This window comes from Falco naumanni, chromosome 11 (genome assembly GCF_017639655.2).
Source record: "Falco naumanni isolate bFalNau1 chromosome 11, bFalNau1.pat, whole genome shotgun sequence".
Classification (NCBI taxonomy): Eukaryota; Metazoa; Chordata; class Aves; order Falconiformes; family Falconidae; genus Falco; species Falco naumanni.
Genome location: NC_054064.1, coordinates 26,578,895 through 26,596,525, shown reverse-complemented (window position 1 = coordinate 26,596,525; position 17,631 = coordinate 26,578,895). Strand labels below are relative to the sequence as shown.

At 39.3% G+C, this 17,631-nt stretch overlaps 1 protein-coding gene across 1 annotated transcript in view; it reads left to right on the top strand.

Annotated features, from left to right (window-relative positions):
* The window catches only part of LOC121095490 (BEN domain-containing protein 5), a 964,914-nt gene that overhangs the window by 797,832 nt on the left and 149,451 nt on the right, over positions 1 to 17,631 (top strand). The window contains exon 9 of the mRNA XM_040610380.1: positions 4,455 to 4,566. Coding sequence (XP_040466314.1) covers positions 4,455 to 4,566 — 112 coding nt within the window. The remainder of the gene's footprint in view (positions 1 to 4,454; positions 4,567 to 17,631) is intronic.

Genomic DNA, 17,631 nt, shown 5'->3' with positions numbered 1-17,631 from the left:
AAAATGAACAGGGGAGGGAGAACTGCAGTGAAAGGAAGGCAGAGCTCCTGGAGGTTTCTGTAACTTGGGGATTCCAGAAAGGAGAGGCACAGCCTGAAAGAATAGGAAGCAGCCCTAAAAATAAACCAGCATAGGCCTTGGTACTAAACCTTACTCAGTTCTAGAAAAGGACAAGGATGTTTTCATTAAAGCAGCTGCATACTTAAAACCAGTGATGAGTTAAGCCCCCAGAGCCAAAGAAGTTCTGTCCAGATAATTGCCCGGCAAGCTGAATGCTGGTCTTGAACATCTTTGGTTTTACTGAGTTGAGCTGGTAACCTCTTGAGATCTGGCTGCTTCCCAAGTAGGGAGGGATGAATACTGCAAAATGTTTCAGTTTCCATTTCAAATTTGAAACTCATTTGCTTTGACTGAATTTGCACTGTGTTTATGTAAATTTATAAACACTGTAATAAATTTATCTACTTATAGAAAACAGAAATTTTAGAAAAAGGCTGGAGAACATTTGTGAAGCGCAAATTCTAATTCCTCAAGTATAATCACAGAACCTGATTTAAATGTACATTCTATCACAAAGCAAAAACATAGTATGTCATCTGTATATCTAACGAACCCTAACAAACATAATCCAAAATTCAAACAATTGTTAACAGCTTAAATATTTTAAATTACATACATGCCCTTTTTTGTGTCAGCAATGACTGTGACACATGTCAGGTTTTCACAGTATGAATGAAGACCATAATCATGTAATAGTAAGTTTGCTACTTTGCTTGTTATAGAAAGCTCACCTACTTCTGATTACACTTTTTTCTGAACTGTACAAGTCTGTGCCAGCACATCACCCTTAGCTGGCTCTGTGCCAATATTACCTGCCACATTAATAAGAGCGTTCATGGGCACGGCCTTTAAACCTCATGGAATGGCGTATACCCCAGCGTCCTTACTCTGGAAATGTTCACCTGCTTCAACCCTCACTAATCTTGAAGCTGCTTTTGTCTTCCTTTGCACCTCCTGGAGTCTGTAATGTCTGCTGTTTTGCTCTCCTCCATAATCCCTTTCAAAGATCATCCTTAAACAGTACTTTTATATAATTCATGGGGATTTTCCCTTGTTAATTTTGTACTGAGCACATTAGTTTGTTTACTGCACAAAATAGACCTAATCTGTACAGGACAGGTTTGGAAGCCCTTTCTAAATCTAGGGAACACTTACAGTCACATGAGGAACTATACTGAAGCCAATGACAACACTTGCAGTCTGAGTAAGAGAGCTGGTCTCAACTATTGAAAGATCCTGTATTATACTGGAACACAGGTGTTTCCCATTGTAGAGTTGCTGTTTCCAGAGTATACCTATATTTTTACTTTGCCTACCCAGTGCTTGAAGCAGCAGGTAAACAGTTAAGCAATGGAAGCAGCAAGCAACGTATACTAGAAGTGAGATGGTTTAAGACTGGTAGGGGGAATTAAAAAGCAGTGCAAGATGCAATTTTTAAATTATTCTGTTCAAGTTCTTGCATTGGAGGTATTAGTCGCAAGGGAGATCACATCAGCTGGGAGCGAGAGAATATAATGTATGCAGGTTCTGTAATAGGCACGTGGGAGATTCTTACCGTATGTTTTGGTCATGTCCTGATATATGTGAGCTTTGGGAGACAGTTCTACATGTAATAGAGTCAATAATCAAATCTGAAGTACCAAGGAACACAACTTGATGTTTCCTTAGAGAGACCACAAGTTTGCAACAGATGAATAAAAAGAGAATGTGGTAGATACAAATTTGTCTTTAGGCAAAAAGGAAAGGAAAAGAAGACTTAAAAATAGAGGGGGATAGAAAATTTTACACTGTTCCCAGACTGCAAAGAAGTAGTAATGCCTACACCAGAAATTTAATTAATTGTTGTTACATTGATAAAGATGTGATATACCACATCAAAGACTAGCTAAATGATATTTGGAAATTAATTTGGGTTCCTATTAAATAGAGCTCACAGGAGCTTCCCAAATGAATCCCTTGTTTGTCAAGCATTGCTTCTTTCTGTTTATCAAGTCTCCTCAAGTAAGGACAACTATTTTCAACTGTTCTTGTTGCTTGAAATGAACTGTAAGATTCATCACTAACCAGACGTTCATGGCAAATTCAAATATTGCAAATTGCAATGCCTTAGTATCTTGCAGAAATTAGATATTGCTTACTTATGTTCCCCATAGGGGTGGCTTAAAAGTTATCTAAAAAGTCCCAAACCCCAAATTTAATATTGACAATCATGCTTGAATTTAAAATTTGCTTTTGGTCCTCTGTAGCTTGGCCACTTCAGCATGCTTTGGAGATAAATATAATGGAATCAGAATATATTTATTCCATGTAGTGTTATTAGTTTTAAGTGTTCTTAAAACAAAATGTAAATGGGACACTTTAGCCATATAGGGGAATATGATTGCAGGTTCTGATCTCTTAAGAAAGTGATCCTGTAGAGTGAGCATGCTGTTTTCTTGGGAACTGTGCCAAAATGTAGTAAGGCTCATGATGATCACCACATCACCACAGTTTCTGCTTTTGTTAAATGAAAACCTCATTCTTGTGATTCTGCTTTTATACTAGTTTTATCCCAGTGTAATTCCACCTATGTCTCTGGAACAGCTTCTGATTTTATATTAATGTCTGTGTGTTTAAAAGAAGATAGGTTTTAGTAGATCTGAGTGGAAAGAGTTTATGTGTATCTTATATAGTATGTTATGCTTTATGGTGGGATGGAGACAACTTTCAGAGTTGTCTGGAATTATAGCTGTTGGAATGTCCAGAGAAAAAATACACCTGTCCTCTAGACAAGCAGAAAAGTGACCACCAAGACAAGGAAGTGGCTTTCTCCACCACAGGGAGACATCTGGCTTGTCTGTACACCAAGTCAAGCAGTGATGGAGTTGCAGAGCTGTCAGTTGGGTGTTTGAACTCCCAGACAACCTGATAGTTGGGTAGTCTAAGGCCAAGGAGCACAGCAGGTCCTGCCTGCATAGCTTCCCATAAGAATTTTTGCAAAGGAATGTCCCATTCACTTTGGGGTTTTTTATTCCTAGGAAAATACTCATTCATCATTTTTGGAAATTAATTTAATCCTCTGTTTTCATCCTCTCCCTTTTCTTAGCATTTCACCTCTGTCTTAGTTTTTATTTGGGTTTGATGTAAGCAGTTACTTGTTTCAGCTGTTAGAGAAGTGAGGTGTTTTCCTTTCTTTTTGCCAATTAAACTTATGTTTTTAGGTCATCAGATTCTTAGAATTTTTGTTGAAGGATAACGCTACTGGAGTAAATCTCTATTGTTTGCATAGGTGTGTTTAAAAGATTAAGGCTGAACAGACATTCTTGTAATAGAGCAGGGATCAATGAAAGCTCTTCTCTTCTCAAGAAGCTTTAAGGCTTAACAGCGAGGTTGATTTTTTTGTTTGTTTGCTTTAAATATAGAGAAAGTTACACCTCTGCCTGGGTTTTTATTATTTGTGTGGTCTTCCATAGAATTCCTGAGCAAGACCTACCCAAAGTCCACTGATCCCAAGCTCAGCTTGAGATAACAGAAAAGACTGCTCTCCCTGCTTGTATCAGTGGCCACAGATTGCCTAAGTGACCTCTGCAGTAAACAAAGGACGCGATTTCCCTCTCCTGTTTGTGGCACTTACAGCTTTTTAATTTCTTCAGTGTTCACTCTAACAGCCCATTGAGTTTCAATGGGACTTCACAAAGAATGGGATATTATTCCATGGGACTGGGAGCAGCAGAGTCAAACTCAAGATAATGTACTGAGAGAGATATGAGTCAGGGCAGGAAGGAGAAGCCAAGGTGGCATACATGCTTCAATGCCCACAAGCTGTGATGGCAAATAAGAGTTTTAACTTGGTGTCTTGGTTGGCTAACTTGTGTAGGCAATTGCAGGAGGGGAAGAGACTTAGGCGCTGGGTTAGTGGAACAATTACATTCAGGCTTTAAATCCCTTAAGCACATACTTAACAGACATTGATTTCAATGCTTTTAACTGCTTTGCTGAGCCAAGGCCTAACTGAGGGCAAAGTAAAGGGCTGTTGCTGTGGTTTATGAATCATCCTCATAGCTATAGACCCCCAGCTAAAACGTCGAAGAGAAGGGACCCTTGAAGGCCAAGCAGGCTCTTCCAGTGCCAGCGTGCCAAGCTGGCAAAAGGCAAAGGATACAGTGAGTGTATCTGTTGTGAGGAGGAAGAAGGCTGAATGACCCAAGATGTTTCAGTTGATGCTCTGCTGCTCACATTATTTCTAAAAAAGGCCATTGCTGCAGGCTTTCCTCATCCTCAGGGAAGCACTTGCCTTGTTTTTTCCATGAGAATAACTTGTTCAAATACATCAGACCTAACGCTGCAGCTGAAGCCAGAAGTGGCTGCAGCTCATATATGTCCTTTGTGTGTTTTTGTTTTTTGTGTGTGTGCAGGTGCTCTCTGATGGGGTTTGATTTAAACCGGCACTGGGCAAATCCATCTCCTTGGGCTCATCCCACACTGCATGGAGTGAAACAGCTCATCATTGAGATGTACAACAATCCGGTGAGTGAGGAAAAGTGATGCCAGAACAGCTACTTGCTGAGGTACCAACTCTCTCCCACTCTGGGTTTGTGCAAGATGCCAGTAACTATGATGTAGCTTAATCCAGTGGTAAACCAAAATAAGAGACAAGTAAGCAATCACCACCCCCGCCACATGAGATCAGGGAATATTTGCATCTTCTGTCACAGGAAGCATCAGAGTGGAGAAAGCAAGTGAAATGAAGTTTAGTCCAGATTAAATATGGAATAATTCTGAAAGCAGGGCCTAAATTCAGTCGAGCTGTTTTCATGATGTTCTGATCTAGGTTCAAAACAGCAGACACACCCCCCCAACTGAATTACTAAATGGCATTGAATTACTGAATCCAGATCTCCGGCAGGGGTTGCTATGTAGCATATAGAGCAGGAGAAGGATAATATTTGCAAATATTACATGAACACACATGCACACACTTATGCTCACTCAGAGAAGCAGAGGTGTTCTTGAAGGCGAAATCTTAGCTAATCAGAGGAGATGTATTGCAGAGAATATGGAGGAGTGGGAGGGAGGCAGACAGCTATTGAATGTTTGACATCAAAGTGCAGAAGGATTATTGAACGTGGCACCTAAGAAAAACTGCTGAAAAAAGATGGAGATGGGTAGGAAAAAATCACAGCCAAAAAAAAAAGAAAAAAGAAGCATTTTATAGATGATTATTTCTTCTCTATGGAATTTCTAGTATTTGTTCTTTCTTTTTACTTCCCATTACAGAGATGGCATTTGGCTCTTTAATTCCCTAAAATTTCAGTTTGCTTCTGATTTTTTTTTTTAATCTTTCTGAGTGTGAAAAAGAGCCTGGTTTGCCTTGCTAATAAAGAAAGAGGTTCTTACCTGTGGCTACATCGTGCATAGGATAAGAGCTCCTTTAATTTAACTCCTGCTTCTCCCAATACATCTTAATTGGACTTTTTATCTTCCAGCTAGTAGTAATACCTGTACAAAAGGGGGTTTGGATACAAGGAAGATAGGTTAACAGATGAGGTCCTTATGTATGAAGTGGAATCCAGTTGCTTGGAAAATATTTTCTTAGACTGCTAATTGTTTGGCACAAAAATTTCTCTTTCTGTCCTGTTGGTGCAGCACCTAGCACTGTGTGCCTGTGACCAAGGCTCCTCAGCCCTATTATATTAGACTGATGATGATGAAAAGTACAGAAAGAAGCTTTACAACCAGCCCTGGTCTTTCCTCTGTTTCCTACCCCAAACAGCAAGACAATTTGCCTTCTAGATGATGGAAAGTGTGCAGGCTGCTTTGAGAAGAAAGGGTTTTTTCCAAGGATAGAGGTTCCTAAACATAATAAGAAGGTTGGGTGTAGGGAAATGCTTCTGGCTAGTAAAGCAACAAATCCTGGCATATTAAAAGTCACTGTCAGTAATATAAAGCTAATATTAGGGGTAAAAAATTCTTTTCAGCTTTGTCCCATTCCTGGGAAGCTTTGAAAACTCTGGTAGTTTCCAGCTGCCCTATGTGCAAAGAATGAATTTATTTTCTGTGGTGTCTAAAGTGAAAAATCAAAAGAAATGTTTGAAATGTTGGTCTGAAATGGAAATCGTTTTTTCCTCTATCTCTGTGTCTACCCCCCCTGCCCTCCCCAGCGATCAAACTGAGACAAACCAGTTCCAGTTCATTTCCTTCCAAAGGAAAGAAAAAGGAGCCTTTCAAACACAAGTGTAACATTTAATTTTCAAGGTTATTTAATTATTATTATTTTTTAAATGCTATTTAGGCTTTTTTTTTTTTTTTTTTTTTTTTTAAATTAAACCACCAGCAAAGTTCAGGTGACTCTTCAGAGTCCCCTTTCTCATTGAATTAGCTGCTCAACAAAAAAGCCTTCTTGTCTGGTTTTATCATCCCCTAGCCAATACCGCCTTTCTGCCAGTTTTAGAGACCCTCAGCAGTACAATGCAGTATATGGGATTATTGTTTTTTTTCAGGCAATACCAGATCCCTAGTCCCCCTGATCCCAGTAATATTTGTGTGAACAGGCCATATCCAAAGTGCTGGGACAAAAGAGGAAAACATCCGAGGTGCCTCAGAGAGATGGTATGGGACTGTATGTGTGCTGTCCTGCTTTAGCAGTGACTGTTTTTGTTAAGTTCTTGAGCTAAAAACAACCACCCCTCTCCTCCTGACAGAGTGCCAGAATAAAAACTTGCTTTGAATCACTTCAGGCTGCTAAAGATTTTAACTACTCTCCAGGTGTAGAGTGTAACTTTTAGATGAGTAATACATGATAGATGGTTGGCTGCATGCATAGGTGAACCAGTTGCTCTTGTCAAACTGTGACAGATCAGGGATTATGAACACATCTGTCCTGCCACCTTCTCCTCACTTGAAGTCTCCCCACACTGGGGAATGTGAAATGAAATAAAATGCAAAATAAAGTTCCCTGCAAAAGAACGTAATAAAAAACAACCTTCATCCCCCCCATTCTAGACAAGATCTGCTGTGAGAAGCTGTCCACAAGAGATTGGATTGTTTAAAGCAGAGGTAGTTCAGCTTCATGTTGCCATTGCAGAATGGCTCAGTGCAGGCCTTTTAGATGTATTCATTCCCTTAAATCATTTAAGGAAAATTAGCTGCCATAAGAGCATAAAACCACATTTTAAATATTGCTGTATAGGATGATTTTTCTTCTGCTGCTGCAGTATGGAAGATAAGCTGTATCCTTTGAAAAACGTTCATTCTGGAGCGGGGGGGAGATGACTGACGCAGTAATAAGTGAAGTGGTTTGAGGCGTACAGACAATGTCATAGCTACAGTGATTCCAGCACTGAGTGGTCCAAAGCTAAGTGTTTACTGTAGTTACTGTATAGAAAGAAACCAAAGCACCTGTGGTTCTCTGTTCTGGGTTTTACAAAGTGCGCTCGCTTTATTTTTAAAGCGTTTCAAATTCTGTTACAACTATATCATCTTTAGAAGGGAGTAGATGGATCAAGAAATAGGAGAACGATAGGAAGCTTTTGATTTCCATGTCACTGATTTTTGAAACAATCACTCTTGATGGTAAGTCACTTTCATTGTGTTGGCCTGTGTGAAGTGAGGGGATATTCTCAGCTGTTTCTAGTGGTGTCAGTCTTGCAGATCAGACTGAAGTGAAAGACTTGCTCTTTTAGATCAGCTGCTGTTGGCTGAAGATGTTTCTGTTCTGAAGTACCTTTCCCTCCATATGCCAGACATCACTGCCTCCCTACCTCTCCACCAGATGATGTGTGTAAATGGTTCCCCTATCTATGCTGGAGCATGTTCACGGAATTAGCTCAGAACATGAATGTGTTTTTTAAACCAACTCAGCTGACTTTTGTCTAAAGTACGTCAAAGGATGTTCATATGAACCATTCCAACAGTTGAACTGTGGGGCTGGGAAGTTCTGCTTGGGCATGACAACACTCCTCACAGAGAGAGCTGTTTGGAGAACCAATGTCTGTAGCCTAGGTAAGGAATCTAATAAAGCGTATATGTGCAGCTAGATTTAAATATGTGAACAATCTGATTTGATTCATCCGTGTTCCTTGTGTGCTTATGGTTAAGCAGGTGCTTTAATGTTTGACTGGGAGTAAGTGCTCAGCACTGGCAAGCTCAGGACATGGATGGTCTACAGAGATCAAACAGTCCTTACCTCTGGGGTAACATGAAGCCTGAGAGACAGAGCGCAGCATAACTGCTTGGTTGTTGGACAGGTTTCATGTGGCCATCCAGCACCTTTCCTGACAAGAAATGCACTCTTTAAAACAGACTTAATGAGTGAACTTAGGTAGCATGTTCAGCGTCAGCTCAGTCCCCTTGAGTATGTACATTGTGATACGGTCTTTAATCATGGGGGTTCGTGTTATTCTCTCAGCTAGACCCCTGCCTCATTAAGTTCTCCAAATGGAAAACTTTCACATAATAAGCAGCTATTCAGTGTTTTCTTTTAGCTTCACCGTTCATTGTGCAGACCTGTCCTGTATTTACTGTGTGCTATTCAGATCTTTCTCTGAGGCTAGAACCGTTAATCTCCTTGTGGTTTTTTTTTTGTTTTGTTTTTGTTTTATTTTTTATTTTTTATTTTCCTCATTGCTATACCCTGGGAGCATTTCAGAAATGTTAATTAATTTGGGGGCAGGGAGGAGGGGGGAGACCCCTGTGAGAGACAAATAAGTTATCCTTGTATGGATAGGAAACAGGCAGTCAAAGTTATGATCAGAAGTACCTGCTCATTTGAGACAGATGGTTTAAGATGCCTGTGATCAGATGTGTTTCATGTCATTTACCAAAGCTTGATATATTCAGTGTCTCATTTCTACCCCTTCCTTCTCCAAGGAAGATTGGGATAGAATATTTCTATCGTTTGGAGCTCTTAGAACCTAGAAGACAAGGAATAGGCAGCAACTGACCACTTGGGAAGAATCTTTTTCAAATTATTTGCCCTCCTTCAATGAAAATGCAAAGATGGGATGCAGTGCTCCCAGGCACTCTCATTGGAGCACTGTACTTCATCTCCTTGCATCCATCCTTCTTCTGTTCTGCCTGTTTTCCACCTCCTGTTGTCACTGAAGCTGTAGTCCTACATGCAAATGATTCCTGTGTTAGGCATTCTTCACATTGTGCCCTGAATGAGCTGGAGACCTGAACAAAAAGAAAAGAAAACAAAAAAACACTCACTTGGGGCATGCTCATTAATTATTATCTCCTTTGTCATGCACACATATACCAAAGTTTTAAATTATTTCTACATAGGCAACTTTTCTGTTTCCATCCCTGACTTTGGAGTGCTTGATGTTGCAGCCTTTGCATACTTTTAATAATATTCTGCATGAAAGTTTTCCTTGATTCAAAGCAAAACATACAGCTGAAATGAAGCCCCAGTGTGCTGAAATTTGAGTCATCTGCTGGGCTGGAACCTTTAGATCCACGACACAGACATCTGCCACAAGAGCTGATGAATTAACTGATAGAGGGTGACAATCTGCTATTGCTGTGGACTGGTGTGAGGGAGGGAAAGAGACACTGCCTGTGGGCTTTGTGGGTATCTGCTGACAACAGAATTAATAATAAGAAAGGATGAGTAAACATAATACTGGAGGCATGAGGGGGGAGATATTTAAGGCTGAGTGATACCTTTTATGTTTTTCAGATTTTTTAAGATCCTATGTGCAGGCTTAGACTTAAACAGAAGCATATGTTTCCAATTTTTCTGTCTCTGAGGAGGCCTTGTTTTTGATCCAGGTAGGCTTCGGTGTGCAAGTAGTAAGACTACAGATGAATTCACATTCATCCAATAAGTCAATGTAACTCTGGATTCTTCAGCAGGTAACTACATTCCTTTCCATAAAGAGAATCTATCTACTTTCTTCCAAACATCTTGAACATACATTGTTCTGGTTCTGTGTTATCACCTGTCTCTAGACCCTTCTTTAGAGGCAGAAGGATATCCTTCACTAGGGTTGGCTCCCCTCAGTACATCATGCACCTTCACTACTGCAGAAAGATGGTAGAGGTAGCCTGGCCTAGGGAGAAGTCCTGATTTGACCTCTGAGTTCCAGCTTGTTGCTTTCTCTGCTGATAAACCCAGGTACTAGAAAGCAGGGGGAGTTGAATGTTGAGGGGTGTGTGAAGTAGGTTAGTGTAGCCAGCTGAAGGGAAACATTGTCTCCCTGAAAATACGTAACTCATTAGAGCTGACTGTTTTACTCAGCTAAGTGGTTTCTCTAGGTTTTCCCATCATCATTGCCAACCAGTACAGGCTCAGCCCTTCCCTGTGCTCACAGACTTTCTTTTCACCTTCTATTTCTTCCATTCTGGTACTGAGCTTTGTTCATCCCTGTCAGGAGATTACACGTGTTCTTACCACTCCAGGCCACTCTACATCTCTTTCAAAGACATAATTCAGGTGTTAATGCTTGACAAACGCTCTTAGTCACTGCTCTCCTGCATGCTGCTCTGACTGACCAATGTTGTCTTCAGACACTGTTTAGGCTGTCTACTGCCGAAGCTGTTGTTCAAGCCAATTCTTTTCTAAGCCTTCAGTAGCAGCATCTAGAGTGTACTATCAAGTATAGTAGTAGTTTTGACTGTGCAGGAGCCATGTTCAATGTGTGGCATTGTGGGAGTGCTCCATGGGCTGCACATCCAACCTCCAACTTTCTTCATTAGCCTGAGCTTTGGCAGTGATGGAAATCAGTATCTTTGTTTTTCTAGTATTCCTGGTTACAAAGGCAGTGCCATATTTTGAGGGAAGCATTTTGGTTCCATGGAAAACTAGGTCATGTGATGATGACTTAGAAACCTGTAACTGATATTTTACAGCTTGCAACTATCCATAATGGCAGCATTGCTTTAGTGACCTCCCATCCTCTCTGCCTTTGGCAGTGTTACATTCTTCACCAGACAACTCAACATTAAGAAAAACGCAGTTGGTCTCCAAGATGCATTTATTTTGCTGGAGCATGACATAAATTTTATTTTTGTCAGGCCTGCATATTTTGTCAGTCTTAGAGGCTCTACTTCCACTCAAGTTGTGAGATGATGCTATTAGTATTATCATCAATGTGCTACTGGGTAGTTGACAAATAAACTATAATAACAGATTTTGCAAGGGTTTCACAACAAAATTGTACACTTTGGCTTCTTACAGTATAAGCCCACACGTAGTATTATTCAATCTAACATTTGAATGACTGGAAACAATTGTTTTCTGATCAAAAGTTCTTCTTTTCCCTCATTATCTCCCCTGCTGCTGTTATAAGTTGGAGCATCAAAATGGAATATATTTCACGGGAAAATTATAAGCTGATCCTTATTCCAGCTGAAGCCAGTTTGGATGTTAATAAATGTTTGGAAAGGCTGTAGGTTGGGGTTTGGTATTGCTCAAAAATCACTCGGAGCCAAACAAGTCAGCTGAGGTCTGTATCATCTGGTATGTGGAGTCATAGCAGATTAACATAGGGTAATGAGATCTGTAGCATAACATGCTACCTCACTCCCTTCTTCTGTTAGCAGAGCTCTTAGACTTCCTTCCCCAGCTAAACAACACAATAGTACTAAATAATCTTTGTTAACACAAATACTGAATTTTAACAACCTACTAGGAAGTGATGTTCAGATAGTCCCTTAGATATCCTGGGCTGTCATTTGTACCTGATGGTTTTCACTCAGACGTGAAAACAGCTATCATCATGCATAATTTTTTGCCAATAATTCTCAACCAAATATAGTACATGTTATTCTGAGTTCTCAGGCAAAATGGCCAGCATGCTGACTCTTATTTCTCTTCTTCTGAAATTAGAAGAGATACTACCTCTTCTTATGCAGTATGTGTTCAACTATGCTAACCCTGTGGCTGCTTTCTGTAGCAGTGTTTTTGTTTGTGCCAGTTTGTTGATATTTCAGAAATGCCCTGCACAGCTCCTGTCTTGCAAGTCCAGTCCCTGTTGACTGAAGTGTAACTTTTTAGTATGGCAAATATAGTTCTTATTTAGGTTCTGTGTTGAACAAAACAATAGTAAGGGCAATCTTTCACTGGTGCTAGGGTGCAATTTAACAATGCAACATACTCATCGGTGTCTGATTCTGCAGCTTTTGCTTAGTAGGCACTTAGGATTTTTACTCTATCTCCTACCTTAGTGTTGGAACTAGCATAGTAAGAGTTACTAATGTTTGAGCTCACATTATACTTCATATAGACTATTTACAGGTATCCCCATTAACTCTTTTTGTTGTCAAATATGAATGCATTGGGTATCTGCTGACAGAAATAAATGTAATGTGCATGATCAGTTTGTTAGCAGTGGTATTTTCTAATAAGCGATCTTGTGAGAGAGGGAGTAACAGTTAAGAATTCCCCAGTTTCTTTCGCTCAGTTTTAACAAATCTAATTCCAGTTTGTTCTCAAGTAAACCTCCTTTTCTTGATCTACTAATATGTTCTATGTTTCTGCTAGATAAAGCAGCTTCTGATCTTAACAGCTTCCTTCCCACAGCCCTTTGAACACACACAATATTATGAAAAACTTGCTAACAGCAGAGCTGGTTTGGCACTAGAATAGATTATTTGCAGGAGGTGCTGAATCTTTACCATTGGAAGGTTTTACAACAGGTATTTGTTGGGAAGGGTTTAGACAGAGTTAATTCCCTTTTGAGGCAGTCAAATGCACTCAATAACCTCTACAGATTTCCTTCTAATCTCCAATCAATCTATGATCTTTGTCCCTTCTCTTTGATTTGTTTTCAGCATGTAAACTGCCTACATGTATATATTCATATATCTATATATCTATCTATATATACACACATATAAAAGTGAATACATAATTCCTTTGATAACATCTTGGGAATTATTGACTCTCTTAGATGCAGTCCTACCTGGAACTGTAAACTTCTTAAAGTGACAGTCATGGAAGGGGTGTGTTGTTCAGGCCACCCTCTGCTAATAGCCTTATTTTTTGCAAAGGCAAATTTATAATTTGGGAATTGTAAGCCACATTTCAGCTAAATTAGACAGGCTTCTTGGTTGGTTTGGTTTTGTTTTGATCACACTGATATGTTCATAATCTAGATCTGGATGATGCTTTGCTATACTTTTGTTAAATACTCTAGACTGTCCACAGAATGTGTCTACAGCTACCAAATTTCTCTCTGTTTGTACTCAACATGCTAATCATACCACTTGTAGTAGTAATCTGTTGATACAGGTTGTGGTTTCTTTAGTTGGTTGGGTATTTTTGCTATCCTCATTTGGTAATGTTTGTATCTAGAATAGGACAGTTTCAGCTAAAATTAATCTCCTAAAGAAGAATGAAGCATTTTAATCCCACAGACTACAGCCAAAATCTTGTTTTTCAACACAGTGATGGTCAGTTTTTGTTTGTACCTGATGCTTCTAATCTAAGCTGTTGTCCATTACACTCAGGCACCTGTTTGAAGCACTGTAGAGAAATTAGTGTGTGGCTCACTATCATATCTCTAGATAAGTACCCCTTTAGTTAGCTCTTTCAGTTTCTCAGACACTTTATTAATATTTGTGTCCTGTGACTCCGGGTATCTGTGTGCAGTAGCATTTGCAGGTTGCTGCTCTAAACATCTAAATCACACTCACGTTTGTTTCTTTTCCCCGTAGTTTGCCATTCTGAGAAATCTTTGTACTGCTGTTTTTTGTTTGGGGCAGACATGTTAGTTATGACCTCCACTTTGCAGTGATCTACTGTACACCTTATCTTTTCTTCCAGGTGTTTTATTGCTATTACATGGAACTTGCGTTGTTGCTTTCTTAGTTTTAGCTCAGCAGCTCTGTCTTTCCACAGCTCTTTAGGGCCTTTAGTCAAACTGCTCGCTTTTACCTTGGATCAAAATATTATCTATCAAAGCTTTAGTACCCTCTCTACCATCAAAACATGGTTGTATTTTCCTGGGACATGCCTAGGGGGCTGAACACAACTCAAATATCCCTCTGAGGAAATAGTGTCTCCTAAAATAGTTTTTTGAAGATGTACAGCCATGTTCTCTATTTTTCTAGGGGCATCTGCCAGCACCCTGCTGATGAATCAGAGCCATCTCTTCAAAGAATTTACCCCTTGTCAATGGAGGAAAATATTCCCTTTATAGAATACACACATTTTTTTCTTGGTCTGAGTGTACAAGAGAGGTTCAGTATGGATTCTTTTCTCACTCTCTTGCTTCTTCTTTCTGCTTCTACTTTCTGTGATTCTTACAGCTGTGATTTTATCGTAGTATCTGCATTGGAAAGAGAGGCTTTTTTTAAATTTTATTTTAGGTAGCATTAATCGGGGAGTGGCTGACATTTAGTGCTGTGTTGAGAGTTTGCTTGAGTCTGGGTGGGAAGACATGTTTAAGCTCCTCCTCATTAATACTGTTTTCATGTTTCTCCTCCCCATCTCTTTTTCAGGGAGACACAAAGTTTGAGATATACTTTTACCCACTTATGAAAAATTCCCCCTTTGCTTCTGCTCCTCCCCCAAGTGCTTCTATAAACTGGGTCAGAACCAAGGTCACTGGCAAGTCTGCTTCAGTCAATGGCTGCATTTGAACTGATGAGCACTGAGGAGAATGAGCTCCTGTGCGCAGCAGTCAATTCCAGCTGGCTCTTGCCAGAGCTTCTTAGAGATGGGGCTTCTCACAGGATACAAGTGGAAATGCCTGGAATGAGCTGATCCATTTTATTTTTCCTACTTCAGACAGCATTGGGAACATGCCCTTTGTTCATGTAGCTCAATTTTCCGCCTGGGATTGCATTTGCCTTTTAAGACACAGGGGCAAAGTCACTGCCAGAGCTTTTTTATTTAATACAAAAGAGCTCTTAGTATTCAAAAATGATTTACAGACAGCTGGCCAAGTGTTTGACCTAACTATGTCTGTTCATGCTATTCTACTGGTGCAAGATAGCTGTAATAGCTTACCCAGCCAGTGGACAATTAGCCCAATGTATGCAATGAAGATGGGTAAAGTGAAATGCTGGTTTTAAATGAGGATATTGACATAATAGCATCTCAATCAGTGAGCACTGGAATAGCAGTGTAAAATTACTTGTGAATAGCAAAGGAAACCAAGCCAGTGGAGGAGTGACATTGTAGTTAAAAGAAAGCTCAGAAGCAAAAAAGGAAAAAGAAAAAAATAAAAAAGGCAGGGGGGCAGAATTGTATCAACAAGTACTGAACAAGCTCACAATCTTTATGCGTTAAAATTTCATGCCAAAATGGGATGATAACAGTAAGTATCTTTATGATGTCATGCTCAGAATTACCAAAGAAGCAGTGGGGGCTCAAAGAATGTAATGACGGGGACTGATTAAGTGTCATGCTTACATGTAATGTAGAAACTGCATTTATACACTTTAAAGATGACGTCGTCTTGAAACAGGAAATGAAAGAGACCAAAAGAGTAGATATTTTTATTTATCCCCGAGCAAGGATTAAGTCTTGATTGAAGATGTACCTGTCAAAGAATCATTCTGTAATAGCAAATATAAACCTGCTCAAATTCATCATTCCTGGTGGAATACAAAAGCCAAAATATCCTTAGACTGGCACTTCTGAAAGGAGGCAAACATAAAATGGAAAAGAAAACTAAAGGCGTAGCTAAAAGGGCAAAACAGAACAAAATAACAGTTTCAGGTGACATGGCAGCTATATAAAACCACCATTATAGGAAAGCATTTTTGCAGCTTTACCGTTAGAGAGAGTAAGCGTATTACCCCTAGTTGAAAAACTCCACAACTTTATAAAGGTTGCATGAGAAGTTAGCAAAGGGGATTATTAGAATGAAGAAGTCCATTAGCATTAAAGGACACCCTTTGAAGTCTTGCCCAAATGAACTAAGGAAAAAACCCCAGTGCACTCTGGTAAGTTAAATGCAAAACCATAATAATAGAGGACAAAAACAATTTTGAAGAATAACTTGCTAAAGGCATAAAAACTAATAATAAAAACTTTTTTCAAACACATCAGAGGCAAGAAGCCTGCCTGAAGGTTTATAAGGTTGATAGATGATCAAGATGTAAAAGAAGTGCTCAAGGAAAATAAGGTCTTTGCAGAAAAGCTAAATGAATTATTTGCTTTGGTGTTCGCTGTGAGGAGCCTAGAGGGAATTCCCAAATTAGAGCCGCTCTTTATAAGGGACAAGTCAGATAACACGAATAACAGTGGTTTAATGGTAGGTATCATTTTGGAAGAGGAATTTGTGCCTTATACAACTGTTAGCCTTTTTGGAGGAATTGACAAACATGAAGATAAAGGCAATCTACTACCTGTTGCATACTTTGAATTTCTGAAAAGCTTTGAAAAGTTGCTAACTAAATGATTTTAAACAAATGAAGAATCCAAGTTGTCACTGGATGACATGGGCATCCTTCCCTAGGATTAAAGACAAATGAAGTTAAAAGTGAGTTTTCACATTGGGTGAAAGTTACATGTGCAGATTCCTTGGGTTTATTTAAAATACTCGTAGGTTATTCAGTAGAAAGAATTAATGGATTTTTCTGATGGTATACAATTATTTGGTGCAGTCAAAGTTGCACCACCAAAAGATCTTATAGTACTAAGTGATTAAATGGCAGATGAAGTCCTGTGTCAACAAATGCAAAGACACTTGTGTGTCTTTGTGATGAAGAAGGATGTCAAATCAAGAATCAGAAAATGAGAAGTCTAGTGCCAGTTAGTAATACAATACCACTTCAGAAAGAAGCTTGTGAGATAGCTTTCAAAATACCTTATTAATGACCAGCTGTGCTCAAGAAGGCAAAGGCAGTGTTAGATTCATCACTATGGGACTTCATATGTTTACCTGTATCTTGGGAAAAGCGTACAACACTGACAACCTTATTTCAGAAATAAGTGAATAAGGAATTTCTGGAGAAGGGGAGAGAAGAAAGAAGACAAGAAGATCTAAATTATTTGAGTATGAAAAAATTTTGTATAGCCCTTCAGCCTGGAAGAGAGATATCTGAGGAGGAATAAATTCCTTAAAAAAAAAAAAAAAGTAAAATATATGAAAGTTATCAAAAACAGAGAAACAAGAAGTAATCTGTCAAAGGCTATTAATACTGTCCCCAGAATTGGGAGATCTAGAAGCTGACAAAAGTAGGGATGCTATTACTTGGGGGAAACATTGTTTATATTTGTGCTTTTGCTTGCATTGTTTTCTTAAACATCCTGTGCTCCCAACATCCAGGGATCTCTGTATGGCTGCTTTTATATATGAGTTCCTGTGCAGCAGCAAAGAACACAGCTGCTGCTACTGCCCTCTGACAGTCTTTTGTACTATTCCCAGAATAAAGTGGAAGGGGATGGCTGTGTGATGGCTGGATTTGCACTATCAGATTTGTGGACAAACAATAGTAGTTGTTCTACCTAAACCAAAGCTCTGATCTTCCCTTCTGATTATCCTGTGTACTTCTGCATTCCTGCAGTTGTGGTGCTTGAGGCTACCTGAACTTTCATGGAGGTAGTGTGCAGTGTCATACAGTATCACTAAATTGCAAAAAAAAAAAAAAAAAAAAAAGTAAAACTCTTATTTTGAATGGGAAGAGGAAAGC